General features: G+C 40.2%; 2 protein-coding genes across 3 annotated transcripts; one reads left to right on the top strand and one right to left on the bottom strand.

Annotated features, from left to right (window-relative positions):
* The first annotated feature begins 215 nt into the window (after positions 1–215).
* On the top strand, positions 216–10,012 carry wdfy2 (WD repeat and FYVE domain containing 2). 2 transcript variants are annotated; one of them, XM_089002527.1, is made up of 12 exons: positions 216–701; positions 1,416–1,483; positions 2,712–2,785; positions 2,865–2,919; positions 2,977–3,127; positions 3,228–3,340; positions 3,819–3,945; positions 5,237–5,342; positions 5,420–5,521; positions 6,849–6,979; positions 7,047–7,155; positions 8,118–8,443. In XM_089002527.1, the coding sequence occupies exons 1-12, from the start codon at positions 565–567 to the stop codon at positions 8,184–8,186; spliced, it is 1,242 nt and encodes a 413-aa protein (XP_088858653.1). In that variant the 5' UTR covers positions 216–564; the 3' UTR covers positions 8,187–8,443. The 2 variants fall into 2 exon arrangements, with proteins under 2 accessions (XP_088858653.1, XP_088858654.1); XM_089002528.1 differs by lacking the exon at positions 8,118–8,443 and adding an exon at positions 8,461–10,012 and having other exon boundaries at positions 238–701.
* A 151-nt stretch (positions 10,013–10,163) lies between these two features.
* On the bottom strand, positions 10,164–15,557 carry dhrs12 (dehydrogenase/reductase 12). The gene is made up of 10 exons (XM_089002529.1): positions 15,379–15,557; positions 14,710–14,843; positions 14,560–14,642; positions 14,353–14,445; positions 14,197–14,278; positions 13,244–13,305; positions 12,054–12,158; positions 11,876–11,966; positions 11,068–11,205; positions 10,164–10,478 (listed from the first exon to the last, which is right to left on the bottom strand). Exons 1-10 carry the CDS (start codon positions 15,432–15,434, stop codon positions 10,366–10,368), a joined length of 957 nt encoding a protein of 318 aa, XP_088858655.1. The 5' UTR covers positions 15,435–15,557; the 3' UTR covers positions 10,164–10,365.
* Between the last annotated feature and the right edge of the window lie 574 nt (positions 15,558–16,131).

Here is a 16,131-nt window from a genome sequence, read left to right as displayed (position 1 = left end):
CTCTCTCTCTCTCTCTCTCTCTCTCTCTCTCGCCCCTCCCTTGCTTTTTACGCCGCACTCCACTAGGTGGTTACCTCTTACTGGTTTGACAACTTCCATGAGAGACAAAATAAGAATGGGTTATGCTTTTTTTTTAATAATAAGAGCTAAATGTGATTGTCACAAGATTCGTTGATCCGGTGGATTATTTTTTTTAGTAGTAGTGAATGTGGTAGAACTACTGATAAGTCATATCGTCGTATGAAGAGTCGAAGTTCTGAAATTGTTTTATAATTTGTTCAGAATAATGTTCACAAACAATTCCTTAATTAAACGTTCATTTTACCGTAACACTATCACTATACATACCTTTTATTTTGATAACCGGAAGTTGAAGACGCCGTTCCCGGCGCGTGCAATATCAGCTGACGTTTGGCTCCCCCCTTACCACCACCACCTAGAGTGGACCGAGTGGACTGAATTGACAACCAGGCCGAGTGCTGCCACCTGCGCCGCGACACCGTAAGCATTGCAGCTTGCAGCAGGCTTTCCCGGCGTCGGGGGTTCGTGCATGACCGCAGCAACATGGCAGCCAAAATCGAACCGCGACCGCAGGTTCGGAAGCCATGTTTGCTAGGCAAGATCGACGCCTTCCAGGACGTGGTGAGCGCGGCGGTCATCATCCCCAAGGAGGACGGAGTCATCAGCGTGTCAGAAGACAGGTAAGCCCGCCCGGAAGACTCCCCCCGGCTATGGGAGCGCCACTGACCCCCACCGAGTCTGACCCGCTCCCCGTTATCCACTCACTCACAACCCCGTCTGGATATCTATTTCGCCCTTTCAAGTCATACGATAGGAGAAATATTAACAGTGTCCTGTGTCAGGTGTCGTCTTTGTCTAACCAACTAGCTATCAACATGCTAGTTCTCAACATGCTATTATTGTCTGTATTAGTCGTAACGGGAGTAATAGTGGAGTATCTGTGCTTGTAGGGATCGTTGTAGTACTACTAGTTGCATTGATTGTTTAGTTACAAATGTTAATAGTAGTACTATCGATATGTGGTGGTGGGAAGGTTTCTGGTATGACTGTTACTAGTAATATTAATAGTGGTAGTAATGCTGGTGGTAGTAGTACAGGTTTTATGAGTGATGGTATCATTATTCATAGTTGTGGTTGTCATAGAATCAATGATGGTAGTGGTCGTCGTTGTAGTGTTAGTAGTAGTAGTAGTAATGGTAGTTGCAGCTGCTAGTAGAGGTAATCATAATACAAGCAATCGAAGTTGTGTTCGTGTAGCAATTTAGCAGTGTGTAGCGCCTCCATTTTTGTGATGATGTTGTCTTGATGGCCACGGTAGGTCTTTATATTCGTCCATTCTTGTTAATGTTGTCATCTCCACATTGTATTTCTTTATTAATTGTGCAATTGAACAGGACAATTCGAGTATGGATGAAGCGGGACAGCGGCCAGTACTGGCCCAGCATCTACCACGCGATGCCATGTGAGTGCGCTTTGCCTTGATGTTAAAAGAATGTGTAAAAGCGTGGACAAAGTACAAAGCCGTTTTATTGTTAGCTACAAACTTCAGAGCTTCCTTTTTAGCTCGTTTCAGTGTGAATGTTATCAATGTTTGCGCTCGAGTTAACTTTTGGCTGGCTTTGTCGAGGTATCTAATAAGAAAACAAACTTGTAACGAAAGAGCAAAATTTTGTTTGAGCTTGAGAAAAACCCAAATAAAAATGATTTACAAAATACGATAAAAATATGACTTAAAATATGTGGAAGTGATCCTTTTTGGAAAATGACTCTTTTGTTGCAATGTGTACACTACTGTCATCACATCCACCATTTTGATTTTCTATTGGAATGGATTGGATGTACCTTTATTCGTCTCGCAATGGAAACATTTACATTTCACAGCAGAAAAGTTATGAAAGGATGAGGAAAGGAAATAAAGAAGTAGAAAACAAAATATTAATATAACAAGAGATTGACCGGAGACCTGACGAATTAATTCATCGACAAAACAATGTGGAAATAATTCAACAACTTGTGTTTTAAAGGACAACCGACGTCTTCGGACATGTTGTGTCCATAATTTGTAAAATGGCTTCAAATGACTTCTACTGAGCGTATTTTACAAAGATTCCACCGCATATCGCTATATTTTAAGTTTTAAGACTCGCGCTGAATATTCCGGAAGTCTTGTTTTTGAGTTGGTGACGAGTCCTCAGCCTACGTCACTGAAGGAACGCCCTTGACCGAAAAAAAGGACGCATTGTAGCAATCCTTCTGTCACGTCAATGCATTTTGCTGTACTTTGGTCTGAAAACGTCATGTAGGACCAAAAAGAGGCAGAAGAGGCCGACAAAGCTCCACGTAAGGAATTAATCAGCCTGTGGAAACAGGCTGATTAATTTCTTACACGGCTTTGTCGCCATGTTCTGTCTTTTTTGGGTGCAACATTTCCCACCCCTGATGCCTCAAAATGACACGGAATAAATTCTTTAATCGATTGCAAACATGTATGCTTTCTTCTTCAGAACTATTTGAATCATATTCCTAACTGGATGAATAACAAGAAAGCATATTCTCCGAATCTCAAGCCATTGTTCTACCACTACTAAATTTTTAACACTGACTCATTGTTTGAAAAACTAATTGATTGAAAAAAAAAATCAAAATGTACAAATACATCATTGAAGTTGTGCATGTTTCCGCTGCTTCAGCTTCATGCTCCTGCATGACCTATAACCCGGAGACCAGGCGTCTGCTGGTGGGCATGGACACCGGAAATGTTTGCGTAAGTATCCAGAATCTAATCATTTTTAAAAATCTATCAAGTTGATGACTTTTAACACCGCCTCTGCGCCTCTTTCCAGGAGTTCATTTTGTCCGAGGATTATAACAAGATGGCTCCCACACAAACCTACCAGGGTGAGTTAGCATCCATATTTGTTTGTTTGCTGTCATTGACGTGGATGCTATTTGTAGCCCACCAGGGCAAAGTGACGGTGGTGTTATTCGTTCTGGAGATGGAGTGGGTTCTGAGCACGGGTCAGGACAAGACTTTCACTTGGCATTGCTCGGAGAGCGGGCAGCAACTGGGCTCGTACCACACCGCGGCCTGGGTGTCTGGATTGCAGTATCCTTTCTGTTTGGCTGCCAAGATGGTTGCCGTGCCTGTTGTTGTTTATTTATTTATTTCACCCCTCCCTCTGATCCCCTTAACTTAATTCACCCAGATTCGACGTTGAGACTCGACACGCCTTTGTCGGCGATCAATCGGGTCAGGTGACCATCCTGAAGCTGGAGCAGGACAGTTGCAGCCTGGTGACCACCTTCAAGGGCCACACCGGTACATACACACACTATGTACACACTCGGCGACCTCTTCCAAGGCCAAATAATAATAATAATAATAATAATAATAATAATAATAATAAGAATAATCTACAAATTGTTACAGCTTCAGCTGTTGTTAAAGCGCTATATAAATCTATATGTATTGTATTGTATTGTATTGTAAATAATAACCTCTATTCTACTCCGTGACTGTAGGTGGCGATAACTGTGATTCTCGAATTTATTCGGGAATTGAAAAGTGTGACGTGGAGCGCCATTCCCACATATAGTTTTTCTTGCGGGCGTGCCAATAAAGCGCTGGTCAAACCTCTGGCAATGTTTTTCCCTTCCACCAGGGGGAATCACCCTGCCTTTTATCCCCATATTAGCACTTTGTTACAGTCTGCTGTCGTTAAAGCGCTATATAAATCAATATGTATGTATTGTGTTTTATTTTGTACAGTTACCCCCATTTCAATACACTTGTTCAGGTAACGTGACTGCACTGTGCTGGGACCCCGCTCAGCGGGTTCTGTTCTCAGGGAGCTCGGACCATTCCATCATCATGTGGGACATCGGGGGTCGCAAAGGGACCGCCATTGAACTGCAAGGGCACAAGTAAGAGTGCGAAACTTTTTCTCCAGGTGTAGTCAAAGTCAGCTTTATTGTCAAATATGCTAATATGCATGACATACATACAGCACAGATGTAATTAATGTCCTCTCGGACACAGCGTGCAAGGCAATTATAATATGATGAAAAAAAGACAGACAATATATGTAATTTCTGAATGTAAAGTGAGGTAGTGTCGTATGTAAAGTGAGGTAGTGATGTATGTAAAGTGAGGTAATGTTGTATGTAAAGTGAGGTAGTGTCGTATGTAAAGTGAGGTAGTGACGTATGTAAAGTGAGGTAGTGTCGTATGTAAAGTGAGGTAGTGTCGTATGTAAAGTGAGGTAGTGTCGTATGTAAAGTGAGGTTGTGATGTATGTAAAGTGAGGTAGTGACGTATGTAAAGTGAGGTAGTGACGTATGTAAAGTGAGGTAGTGTCGTATGTAAAGTGAGGTAGTGACGTATGTAAAGTGAGGTAGTGACGTATGTAAAGTGAGGTAGTGACGTATGTAAAGTGAGGTAGTGACATATGTAAAGTGAGGTTGTGATGTATGTAAAGTGAGGTAGTGACGTATGTAAAGTGAGGTAGTGACGTATGTAAAGTGAGGTAGTGTCGTATCTAAAGTGACGTGTAGTAATGCAAAAAAAGAAAAAAAGGTTGAAGTGAGGTCTTGCAGGAAAAAAAACGGAAAAAAATAAAGTTCAGGATGATAGTACAGCGTGTACTTAGAGTTCGGTGAGTGTGGCAGTGGGAAGGGGTAGCGGGGGCAGGGCTGAGAGGGAGTTGAGTCTCCTGACTGCCTGGTGGCAGAAACAAGAAAGCATCTTCTCTGAATCTGAACTCTCTGAAGCCCATTATTTTGATTCTGGAGCAAGGCAGTGTGTGACCAATAGTGACGTCACGAACAAGGGGGCGGGACTTTCTGAATCTGCACAGTTTCGAGCTCATTTTGTAGCAGTTTTGGGACACTTTAAGTCATTTTTATTGGTGTTTTGCATATCAGCCTGCGTGTTTTGGGTATTTTAGATGCAATAAAACGTTTTTTTTGATGTCAGTTAAGAAACAAAAAATGGTGTCGGTTGTCCTTTAAGTCGTCCTAAAACTCAATATTCTGTGGGTCCTGGAATTTGGGTGAAAATGACAAAAACCCTGGCACTGTAGTACACACACTTTTGCACATCTGGCAGTGAATAAGTTAATGTCTTACGTCTTCCTTTTTTTTTTTTTGCATACTTTATATTTTCATTGTTATTTGATGTTTTTGCTAATACGGAGTGTTTGCTTATGTGTGACAGCGACAGAGTGCAGGGTTTATGTTACGCCTCGCACACTCGCCAGCTCATCTCGTGTAGCGCCGACGGCGGCATCGTCATCTGGAATATGGACGTGACGCGACAAGAGGTGAAATCGACCGACATGTACAACACACTCCTTATGAGCTTAATTATTATTTTTTTTTTTTTCTCCTTTGTGTCTAGACACCCGAGTGGCTTGACAGCGACTCGTGTCAAAAGTGTGAGCAACCTTTCTTCTGGAATTTCAAGCAAATGTGGGACAGCAAGAAGATTGGGCTTCGCCAGGTACCGGAAGATGTTTCTCCATTACCAATGATTCAAACGGTCTATTGACAATCAAATCGCTGTCATTGTACGAAACAATTCCATTGAGCATATATGACTAAGATAGCTAGCTAGCCAGATAGCTAATAGAATAGAATTAATACATTTGATTTATAGATAGCAAGTAGTTATCTAGCTATGTAGCCAGCTATCTAGCCAGCTCGCTAGATAGCTAGATAAATAGCTAGCTATTAGTTATTAGCTATTCGCCAGTTAGCTAGCTTTCTATCTGTTTGAGTTATTTCCAGGTTGAGTGAACGCTGGCGCGTGTGGCAGCCGCTGCTCACCCACAGAAAAATGTATCCCGTTACCGTAAAGTGACCTTGAGAGTTCTGAAAGGCGCTTAGAAATGAAATTTATTATTATTATTATTATTCGCTAGCTATTTGCTATCTATTAGCTATCTGGCTAGCTATTTGCTATCTATTCACTGACTGACTTGCTATCTAGCTAGGATTCTGTCGTATATCTATTAGCTAGCTAGCTTTCTATCTATTTGAGTTACTTCCGGGTTGAGTGAACGCTGGTGCGTGTGGCTGCCGCTGCTCACCCACAGACAAATTTATCCCGTTACTGTAAAGTGACCTTGAGAGTTTTGAAAGGCGCTTAGAAATGAAATTAATAATTATAATAATAATTATAATTATTATTATAATAATAATTTGCTATCTATTAATACCTGGCTAATATTTGCTATCTATTATTATTATCTATCTATCTATCTATTTGCTATCTATTATCTATCTATCTATCTATCTATCTATCTATCTATCTATCTATCTAGCTATCTATTCACAATCTATCTATCAATCAATCTATCTGTTGGCTATCTATTAGCCAGCTACCTAGCTTTCTATCTATTTGAGTTACACCCGGGTTGGGTGAACGCTGGCGCGTGTACCGGCCAGCTATCTAGCTAGCTATCGAGCTAGCTATCTATTAGCTATATAGCGATATAGCTGGCTGGCTAGCTAGCTAGCTAGTTATTAGATCTCTGTTGGCTGGCTAGCTGGCTTTCTATCTATTTGAGTTACTTCCGGGTTGAGTGAACGATGGCGCGTGTGCCTGCCGCTGATCACCGACAGAAAAAATTATCCCGTTACTGTAAAGTGACCTTGAGAGTTATGAAAGGTGCTTAGAAATGAAATTATTATTATTATTATTATTATTATTATTATTATTATTATTATTATTATTATATTGAAAGCAGTCTCAGTGCTTCCTGGGATTCCTTTGGAAGTGAAATTAAACCTTGGAACTAATTCCGACTTTCTCTTCCATTGTTTAGCATCACTGCAGGAAGTGCGGCCAGGCGCTATGCGGCAAGTGCTCGTCCAAGCGCTCCACCATCCCGCTCATGGGCTTTGAATTCGAGGTGCGCGTGTGCGACACCTGCCACGCCTCCATCACCGATGAAGAGTAAGTATGATGTCATCCGCCGCCACCCGCTATCAAATCATCATCGCCTCCATTTTGTCCCATCAAGTCGTGCCCCCACGGCCACCTTCCACGACAGCAAGCACACTATTGTGTACTTGCACTATGAACCCACTACAGGATGCCTGCTAACTTCCGGCACTGACAAGGTGGTCAAGGTAAGCCAGATCGCTTTTTTTTAGTACGAAAATAATGGGTGACGAAAATACAGCGATACCTCGGTTTTTACGAACGCTTTAGCTAACGAAGTTTTCGCCTTACGAACGTTACATTTGCAAGAATACAGTGAGACCTTAACTTACGAACTTAATTGGTTCCCAGACAGAGTGTGGAAGGCGAAAAGTGTGTATCTAAAAAAAAAAATTCCCATAGGAAACCATTAAAATGGGAATAATCCGTTCCCGGGTTTCCATAAAATATACTTTTCAACTAAATAAGCCTTAAAACTACACACAACATACCTTATTCTGTGTACAATAAATGTGCTATTGTATTGTAATGAATGAATACAATGCATTGTATCATAAAGTCACTTTATTTACCTTTGTGATGGTCATTGATGGCTTGATGGAATGGCATTGGAGGTCGAAGGTCAAAGGGAATTGCTGTTTGGAAAGAGAGGCGCATTACATGACGACTGTAATTAAAGAAATAAACTGTGCTGTAAAATAAAGTTTTATTTACCTTTTTGTTGGTCGTTGATGGCTTATGGAAGGAGAGTCACCTTCCATAAGGACTGTTGGTGCTGTTCGGTCGTGTGCTTCCGCCGAAGATCACTCCGCCAGCCGTGGTGGGTGTGTATTATCAAAATAGTGCTTATTATAAGGTTTAATTTTCATAAATTTGACATTTGTAAGTTGAGGTCTCACTGTATAATCTTGGCATACGAACTATTTTTTCTGTAAACACACGGAGCGCCACAATGAGTGATGTGTCATTTGCGAACGAGCCGGTTCTTGGAGATGTATCTCTGAAGTGAACAAAGCTGAAAATGGCAGCCATAATTGTGCTAACCAGTATTAGCATGTAGCCACACTGAGCAAACAGCTGCTGCTATTGGCGATGACACTATTTTTACCTTGTTCCTCATCAATTGTGTTCTGTTTAGCTGGGTTGATAGGTTTTTGCATCAAGTGTACAGATGGATTGTGCGGGTTATTTATGGAGCCTGTTTGATGGGATATTTTAACCTTGCAGTCTACACTCTGCCATTGAACTATCAATAAAGTTGAAACGAGTCCAAAATAAGGTATATTGCGTGTAGTTTTAAGGCTTATTTAGTTGAAAATGATGTTTTATGGGGACCTGGAAACGGATTATTCTCATGTTAATGGTTTCCTATGGGAAATTAATGTTTGGAATACACACTTTTCACTTTACACACACTGTCTGGGAACCAACTAAGTTTGTGAGCCAAGGTATCACTCTACTTCACAATATCATCCCGTGCGTTTGTTGCTCAGCTTTGGGACATGACGCCAGTGGTATCGTGACGTCAAACGCAAGATGGCCGCCGTCGAATCTCCAGTAGGACGTGAATGGGAGGTGGAGGCCATTTTGAATGATGGCCGCATGTGTACAGTTTGTGATTATTTATTATTTAAGTGTGTGTATGAGACTCACACTCCTGAATCTTACTTATCATCAGCTGTGATCTGATGGCAACGTTACTGTACGATTGTGGGGTAAATATACAGCGACGTTTTTTTAATATTTTGGAAAATATCTTCTTCAAGGGATCTGTCATGCGCATGGGACTAAGCACCCTCCACGCAAAGATCATTTCCATCCTTAAAACGTGAAAAGGACCAAAATCAAGCCTTAAGTTCTTTGAACTTTCATGTCCTTTTAAGAATTGTAGTTGCAAAGCCCATTAAAAAAAGGAAAGGATATCCCAAAAGCACTTTTTTTTTGTTTCCCCAATTACATGAAATAAAGGTTTCTAAATGATGTGGTAGTGCACCAAAAAGAAGGGACAATATTATGTACTGATGGGTAAAAATGAGCTCTAATCGTTATACAAACCAAGTCTTATTATGTGAGTGTAACATTTGATTACCCTGCTTTACAATTGGGAACTTTTTTTCCAGAGGAATTAAAAAAAAAAAAAGGACGTGAGGCCATTGAGATTTTTTTTTTTTTGTAAACATGCTGTGTTTAATGAACTGTGATCATGTGTGAGCAATGCATTAAAAAAGCACAAAAAGTCCTTCCTCAAGAGCAAAAGTCACATTTATTTTATTTAACCTTAAAGGACACATTGTAGCAGTCCTTCCATTACGTCAATGCATTTTGTTGTACTCTGTTTGGTCTGGAAACTTTGTGTAGCACCAAAAAGAGGCAGAAAATGGCGACAAAGCTCCATGTAAGGAATTAATAAGCTGATTAATTCCTTACAAGTGTCCTTGAGAGCTTTGAAAGGCGCTTAAAATGAAATTAATTCATTATTATTATTAAGAAACCTGAAACGGTTCTTTCATCAGAAAAAAAAGAGTAAATTCCTAAATTATATGGGTCTGGAGTTATCTGAGCTTAAATGGGGGCGGCTGTACAAAATACGATACAATACATTGATTTATATATCGCTTTAACAATGGCTGAAGCTGGAACAAAGAGCTAGCATGGACAAAAGCTATTAGCTATCTGGTGTCTAGCTGGCTGGTTGGCTGGCTATCTATTGACTGTCTATTAGCTAGCTGGCTAGCTTTCTATCTATTTGAGTTACTTCTGGGTTGAGTGTGGCTGCCGCTGCTCACCCACAGAAAAACTGATGCGGTGACTGTAAAGTGATCTTGAGAGTTTTGAAAGGCGCTTACAAATGAAATTTATTATTATTATCATTAAAAGGCAAATGCTGCCCTCTTGTGGGAGGCAAAAAAACATTGCCAGAGTTCTGACCAGTGCTTTATCTTCCCTTCCCCCGAAAGAAATACCAAAACAAATTCGGCAATGGTGCTGCACGTCATATTTTTAATTCCCCAATAAATTTGTGTATGGCAGTGAATGAGTAAAAAAAAATAGTTGCTATTTGGAGTTTTTCCTAATTTATAAGAGTTCAGCACGTACGCTATCTGTCTACGTGTGTTGCGCCACTGGCAGTGTTCAAATATCTGTTTCTCAGTTGTACATGGATGCAATTGGCTGACAAAAATGACTTGCATCGGAGTGATGATGGCTCTTGATATGAGTGAGTTATTTTATTATAAAGCGGTTAACAAAGACTATTAAAGTACATTCAGCACCATCAACAAAAATATCACCACGATACAGATTGCTTGTATGATCTTCTACTTGGTTTATTATAATTAGCGCAAGAGACATTGTAAACATGATCTGAGGAGTTTTAAAAACAATTACAAACAAAAATCTCAAGGTTTGAACTTCAGTGCTAAATCATGAAGTACCGCCAGGAGCTTATCTTGGTCCTCTACGCTGGATTTGGACCAAGCCAGGGGGAGGTGTGTTGCTACAGCATGACGATCTGGAAGTAATAGAGATTAGACAGAATAAGAAGTTATCATATTTAAAAGTTTCATGCTGTTATATGCTTAGTCAACATGTGTGACTCGAATACACAATTGAAGCACAGACAACCTGGGGGTCAATCTGGGGTCAACAGACACAGCAAGTTAAACTGTCATCTTCATCTAGGAGATCTGGCCTTAGACAGAATTTAGGACTTGGGAAACTCCTTTATCACAGAAGCAATTCACGACTTGAAACTCCTTCACAGGAAGAGCTCATTAGCCAGGTTACAAATGTATCAGTTTTATTGCTTATATCTGTTCGTGCTTAGAACTCAAGAGGTGTGGTATTTTAATCAACAAAACTATGTTTTACTAATGTATCACTTTAATTTGCATATACTTTCAATAAATAGCTTGGCAGAGGGCTGCAGAATTCAGACGTCTGTCACGAATGGCTGCGTCTCCTGCCGGCAGTAAAGACAATCTTTCTTTGTCCGAGCCTTCTTCCACAGTGTCCGATCGAACATCTCTGACATTACGATCGGACCACATTCGAATGATTTTCTCCCACAATTCATTAAAAAAAAAGAATCAGTTACAGACCTTGGAAGAAAAGTCCACTAGGCTGCTTGACCGCAGCCTTGGACACGGCTAGCCATACTACTGTGTCGGCACCCATTGCTGCTGTGCGGAGTTTGTTCTTCATCTTGGCGTGGAAGGATGGCATGGACGACTGAACCGCTGTGACCCAGAAGAACAGAAAAAAAACGCTATTACTATTATTATTATCTATAGATTTGATGTTGTTCCTTGTAGAGCTTCATGCAACTTTTTGGTGGGTCTACTCTAGTGATGTGTCATTCGCAAACGAGCCGGTTCTTAGAACCGGATCTCTGAAGTGAACGAAGAGAGCCGGTTCCCAACAAGGAGCCGGAAATGGGAGCCGACTTTTTTTTGTCCTCTATTCCCCGCCGCCAATCTTCGGTTTAAGCCGCACGTGATTGGTCAATATCCGTGGTGGAAGAGGGAGGGGTGAATTATAGAAACACAGCAGTGAGGAGAAGCGGGGGGGTTAAGGGACAAGTGGACAAACGTCACATTATGCTGTTATTATTATTCAACGATTGTATTTTTTTACTAGTTGGTATGATACCATTATTAATATGAAAAGCAAATTATTGACAGCTGATAATCAGATCAGAGTAACCACAGGGAACGTGATTCATTTTTCACATAATTTCACATGATTTTTGGTCATAAATTAATTTAAGCAACAAAAAAAAAAAAAAAAAAAAACTGAGGAGCCATTTGGGAGCCATAAGAGTCGGATCTTTTTAGTGAGCTGAGCCAAAAGAACCGGCTCTCTGAAAAGAGCCGCAATTCCTATCACTAATGCTAACTGTGCATGTACCCGGTGTGTCAGCCCATCCTGGGTGCATGGAGGAGAAGTGGATGTCTTTATACTGCGTGGCCCATCTCTCGGTCAGTAACACCTGCTGCCTCTGGACAAATACCCGACGATGACAACAACAACAACACATTAACCTGCGTTTTCTGTTGCCGTTTTATATTATTTTGTTTTTGCTGACTTTGTTCTGAGCGTAGGCCACGGTGCCGTCAAAGGTTCCCTTCTCAAACTGCAGGTCGTCCACGTTTAGCTTTTGCGTCAGCATGCCGCCCGACGACACCGTTACCTGCCGGGATAAGTGACCCGTTTTAAACATACCATGTGTGGAAATGTGATTTTTTTTTTCAGTATGAAGTAGTAGTTCAGGGTTATTTATTCATTTATTTTTTTGTCTCACATTGCGTGGAAAAGTTTGACTGGTGGTAGTTACAGTTGGAAATCTGCTAGCTTAATGCTAACCCATAATGCAGGGGTGTCAAAGTCATTTTTTGCCGCGGGCCACATTGTAGTTATGGTTTCCTCTCGAGGGCCGTTATGAATTTGGGGAACCCATTAGAATGTTTAAATCCCTTCAAATATTACATATAGAGCACACAGCAAATTAATGAATAACGCGTTTTCAAATCTGAAGTCAAGAATAATGACTTTTATCGTGGTTGACATACAAAAATATGACATTTTGGCTCAGATTTTAGCAATCAACATGGAATTTAACAAGTTTGATTTGCTTTCGCGGGCCGAAAAAAAATGATGTGGCGGGCCGGATTTGGCCCGCGGGCCTTGACTTTGACACCTGTGACATAATGGATGTGAATGCTGCTGATAAATTTGTTTATAACTGCTATCCCATAGTTGACCAGCAGATGGCTGTGCTTTATTTTTCTTGACATTACGTTGGGTTGTTGTCACTTCGGGTACAGGTTTTACTTTCCGCGCTTTAAGTTTAATTTTCACTGAGAAGACTGCGAGAATGTACATGTTTTATCGCTGTACTGTTTAGCAAGGAAAAGATAACAAGGACGAAGATCAAAACTTCCATTTCGGACGGAAAGCGGGCAAAGCGGTTTGTACTATTTTATTGCATACGTTTTATTTCATTGATGTAAAGTCCAAATGTTTATGTGTAAATAATAGCTATATTTTTATACTTGTTTGTAGTTCTACAGTGGTGTGAAATCACATTAAAGAATTAAGCACCAGTGCAAAGAACCGAAGTTCACTGTTTCGAATGGGAGCACAATGGGAAATGCCATTGACGTGTTAGTGAAATTAGCATTGATGTTGGTGTAATGATCAATGTTTAAACAATTATTATCCTCTTTGTCAAAAAATTTTTCTAGCACAGTATCAAGAATATGACGCTCCACTTACCACTCTGGGATCTTTGGCTTTCTTCAGCGCAGGTAGAAGTGCGGTGGTAAGAATATATGTGCCTGAAATCAAAATTAAAATCAGGTACAGTGATACCTCGGTTTACGAACCCCTTGGCTTACAAACTATTCGGTTTACGAATGTTAAATTTATGAACATTTTACCTTGGCATACGAACTTTTTTCGGGATACACACGGAGCTGCCTCAATGAGTGATGTGTTATTCGCGAACGAGCCCGTTCCAAAAAGAAAATGGCTGCAGACTTTTTTTGTCCTCTATTCCCCACCCTCAGTCTTCGATTAAAGCCACGTGATTGGTCAAGAACAGCAGTGAGGGGAGGTGGTTTCAACATTAAAGAGACATGCAAACGACAATGAGAGTTTCAACTTTGATAGTTCAAAGGCAGAGAGTGTAGACTGCAAGGTTAAAATATCCAATCAATCAGGCTCCACAAACAACCCGCACAAGCCATCTGTACACTTGATGCTACCAACCCAAAGCACCTACAAGGGATCATTCCTCAAGATAGTGAAAGAAGGTTCCGTTCCTCATCAAGTGTTTAATGCTGAGGAAACCGGCCACTCTATTCCATCAAGCCACCAATGACCATCACAAAGGTATTATTATTATTATTATTATTATAAATAAAATGACTTTATTATGCAGTACATTTTATTTCTTTAATTATAATACCATAGCACATTTATTATACATAAAATAAGGTATATTTTGTGTAGTTTTAAGGCTTAGAAAATTAGAAAATTATGTTTTATGGGGACCTGGGAACGGATTATTCTCATTTTAATGGTTTCCTATGGGAAATTAATTTTTGGGATACACAATTTTCACCTTACACACTCTGTCTGGGAACCAATTAAGTTCGTAAGCCAAGGTATCACTGTAGATATATTTTTAGGTTTGCAAATATAACTTGTGTTGTGCTTTTGCTCACCCAAGGTATTTGTAGCAAAGTTCTTCTCGATACCTTCCTCGGTCAGCTCACGCTGGTTGACCATACACCCCGCGTTGTTAATCTGGTGGCGGCCATCACACAATCCATTACGGTCTCAAGTATACACACACGTGTACAGTAACGCAGCACTATTACCAACACGTGTAGGTCATTACGCTGTGAGAAACTCTCTGCAAACTCCCACACTTTTTTAGCACTGGACATATCCACGATGTGGATGTGAACGTTCTGCAATAAACAGCAAAAAGTCGACTCATCAAATGATGGAACAAACTCCGCCCACATGCAGGAGCCATTGGGTGTGTTTCAAAAAAATTCCACGAGCAAGCAAAGATGCCTTACCTGGTTCTTACTTAGCTCCATGATTTCTTTCTGGGCGACTTCAGCTCGCTCCTTGTTACGACATACCATGTGCACGGTTCCCCCTGGAAACAAACATCATCATAAACGGGCGACATACCATCAATGCACTTTTTATTTGTCGTCACTCACCTTTGCTGGCAATCTCCTGCGCCGTGGCTTTGCCCAGGCCGCTGTTGGCCCCCGTGATCAGAAACGAGCGACCATTCAAGTTCACATCCATATCCGATGCCACAAAAGTCTTGGCGGCCGCCTCGTAACCACTCCTGATCAAAGTCCACACAACTATAAAGGTCAGTTAAATAAATAAATGGTTATATTTACATAAATCATGTCGCTTACTTGACATCCTCATGACAGTATCATAATTGTGTAATAATATCATAAAAGTTGGATCAATAAACGGTGGTATTTTGGAATCACAGTACAGTACATACCATTTGTTGGCAAATAGTAATATTTGAACGGGATAGAAAATTGTGCTACATTATTTATTCATTTAGTTGAAAAGATAGATACTGTATCCAGGTAGAATATAAGGTAAAAAAATGTAATCAATTCACGTTTTACACTCATTGAAAACGTACACGTGCTATAAAGTCTAGGATCCCGTTCAATTTGCATAACTACAAAATGAGTTTAAAACGTAAAATACAGCTACATGCGGTGGAATATTTGTAAAATACGCTCAGTAGAAGTCATTTGAAGACATTTTACAAATTATGGACACAACTTGTTCGGAGACGTCGGTTGTCCTTTAAGTACAGGAGCGTCATACAAGAGATGTTTATTTCAACTTACTTGGTGTATTCTTGTAGTCCTTTCATGAACCACACGGCGTTCCTGTACATCGACATATTTACTATACGAAGTGGCAACCTTTCACTCGCTTGGCCAGAAGGAAAAAAATGTTTTGTAATGTTTACGTTTCGTAAAACCGGATTCAAGCTTTTGCATAAAGAATGCAAGTGGGAGGAGAACCGGAAATGCGGATTATATACTCGCGTTCGCTCACAGCTGATTTTGGAGGACCGAAGAAGAAGTTAAAGCAGCGGAAGCTATTTTGCGTAAAGCGGCCGCCATCTTGGAAAGGTCGCTTGTCCTCCTGAAATGCACTACAAAATAAATATAATGAAAATACGTTTTTCACTGTGATGTCTTAATTCCATTTTTATTTTTTTAATTGTTGTTATTTTTATTACTCCAATAACATGTTAATTTTGTCACGATGGGATGTTATGTGTAGAATTGTGAGGGAAAACAATTATTTGTTACTCCATGAAATACGTCTTGGCCAGCACAAAATATGAGAAAAAGAAACCAATGTGATGCCCTTTGTAATCATTCTTTTGTTATGACAGATATGTACACCAATTTCATGCTGTTTTTGGAAGTGGATTTTCAAAACCGTCAGCGTTTATGTTTTCTATAAACGTAACTAAATCAATACAATATAAAATAAAACATGAATTTATTGTGTCTTGATTCCATTTAATAAAACAAACGACTTTATAATTCAATTCCCTCACATTAAATCCAGTATCAACCAAAACC

This window comes from Hippocampus bargibanti, linkage group LG08 (genome assembly GCF_051943395.1).
Source record: "Hippocampus bargibanti isolate YZ-2025 linkage group LG08, ASM5194339v1, whole genome shotgun sequence".
In the NCBI taxonomy this organism is placed as follows: domain Eukaryota; kingdom Metazoa; phylum Chordata; class Actinopteri; order Syngnathiformes; family Syngnathidae; genus Hippocampus; species Hippocampus bargibanti.
This window is presented reverse-complemented; position numbering and strand designations above follow the sequence as displayed.

Bases quoted from the DNA above. Each gene is read 5' to 3' on its own strand.
- wdfy2 (XM_089002527.1), top strand. From the start codon at position 565: ATGGCAGCCAAAATCGAACCGCGACCGCAGGTTCGGAAGCCATGTTTG. The intron at 3,128-3,227 runs GTATCCTTTCTG...TAATTCACCCAG, and splicing joins GCCTGGGTGTCTGGATTGCA to ATTCGACGTTGAGACTCGAC. The intron at 5,343-5,419 runs GTGAAATCGACC...CTTTGTGTCTAG, and splicing joins TGGACGTGACGCGACAAGAG to ACACCCGAGTGGCTTGACAG.
- dhrs12 (XM_089002529.1), bottom strand. From the start codon at position 15,434: ATGTCGATGTACAGGAACGCCGTGTGGTTCATGAAAGGACTACAAGAA. The intron at 14,643-14,709 runs GTGAGTGACGAC...GTTTGTTTCCAG, and splicing joins GCAGGAGATTGCCAGCAAAG to GGGGAACCGTGCACATGGTA. The intron at 13,306-14,196 runs GTGAGCAAAAGC...TTTTGATTTCAG, and splicing joins CTTTGCTACAAATACCTTGG to GCACATATATTCTTACCACC.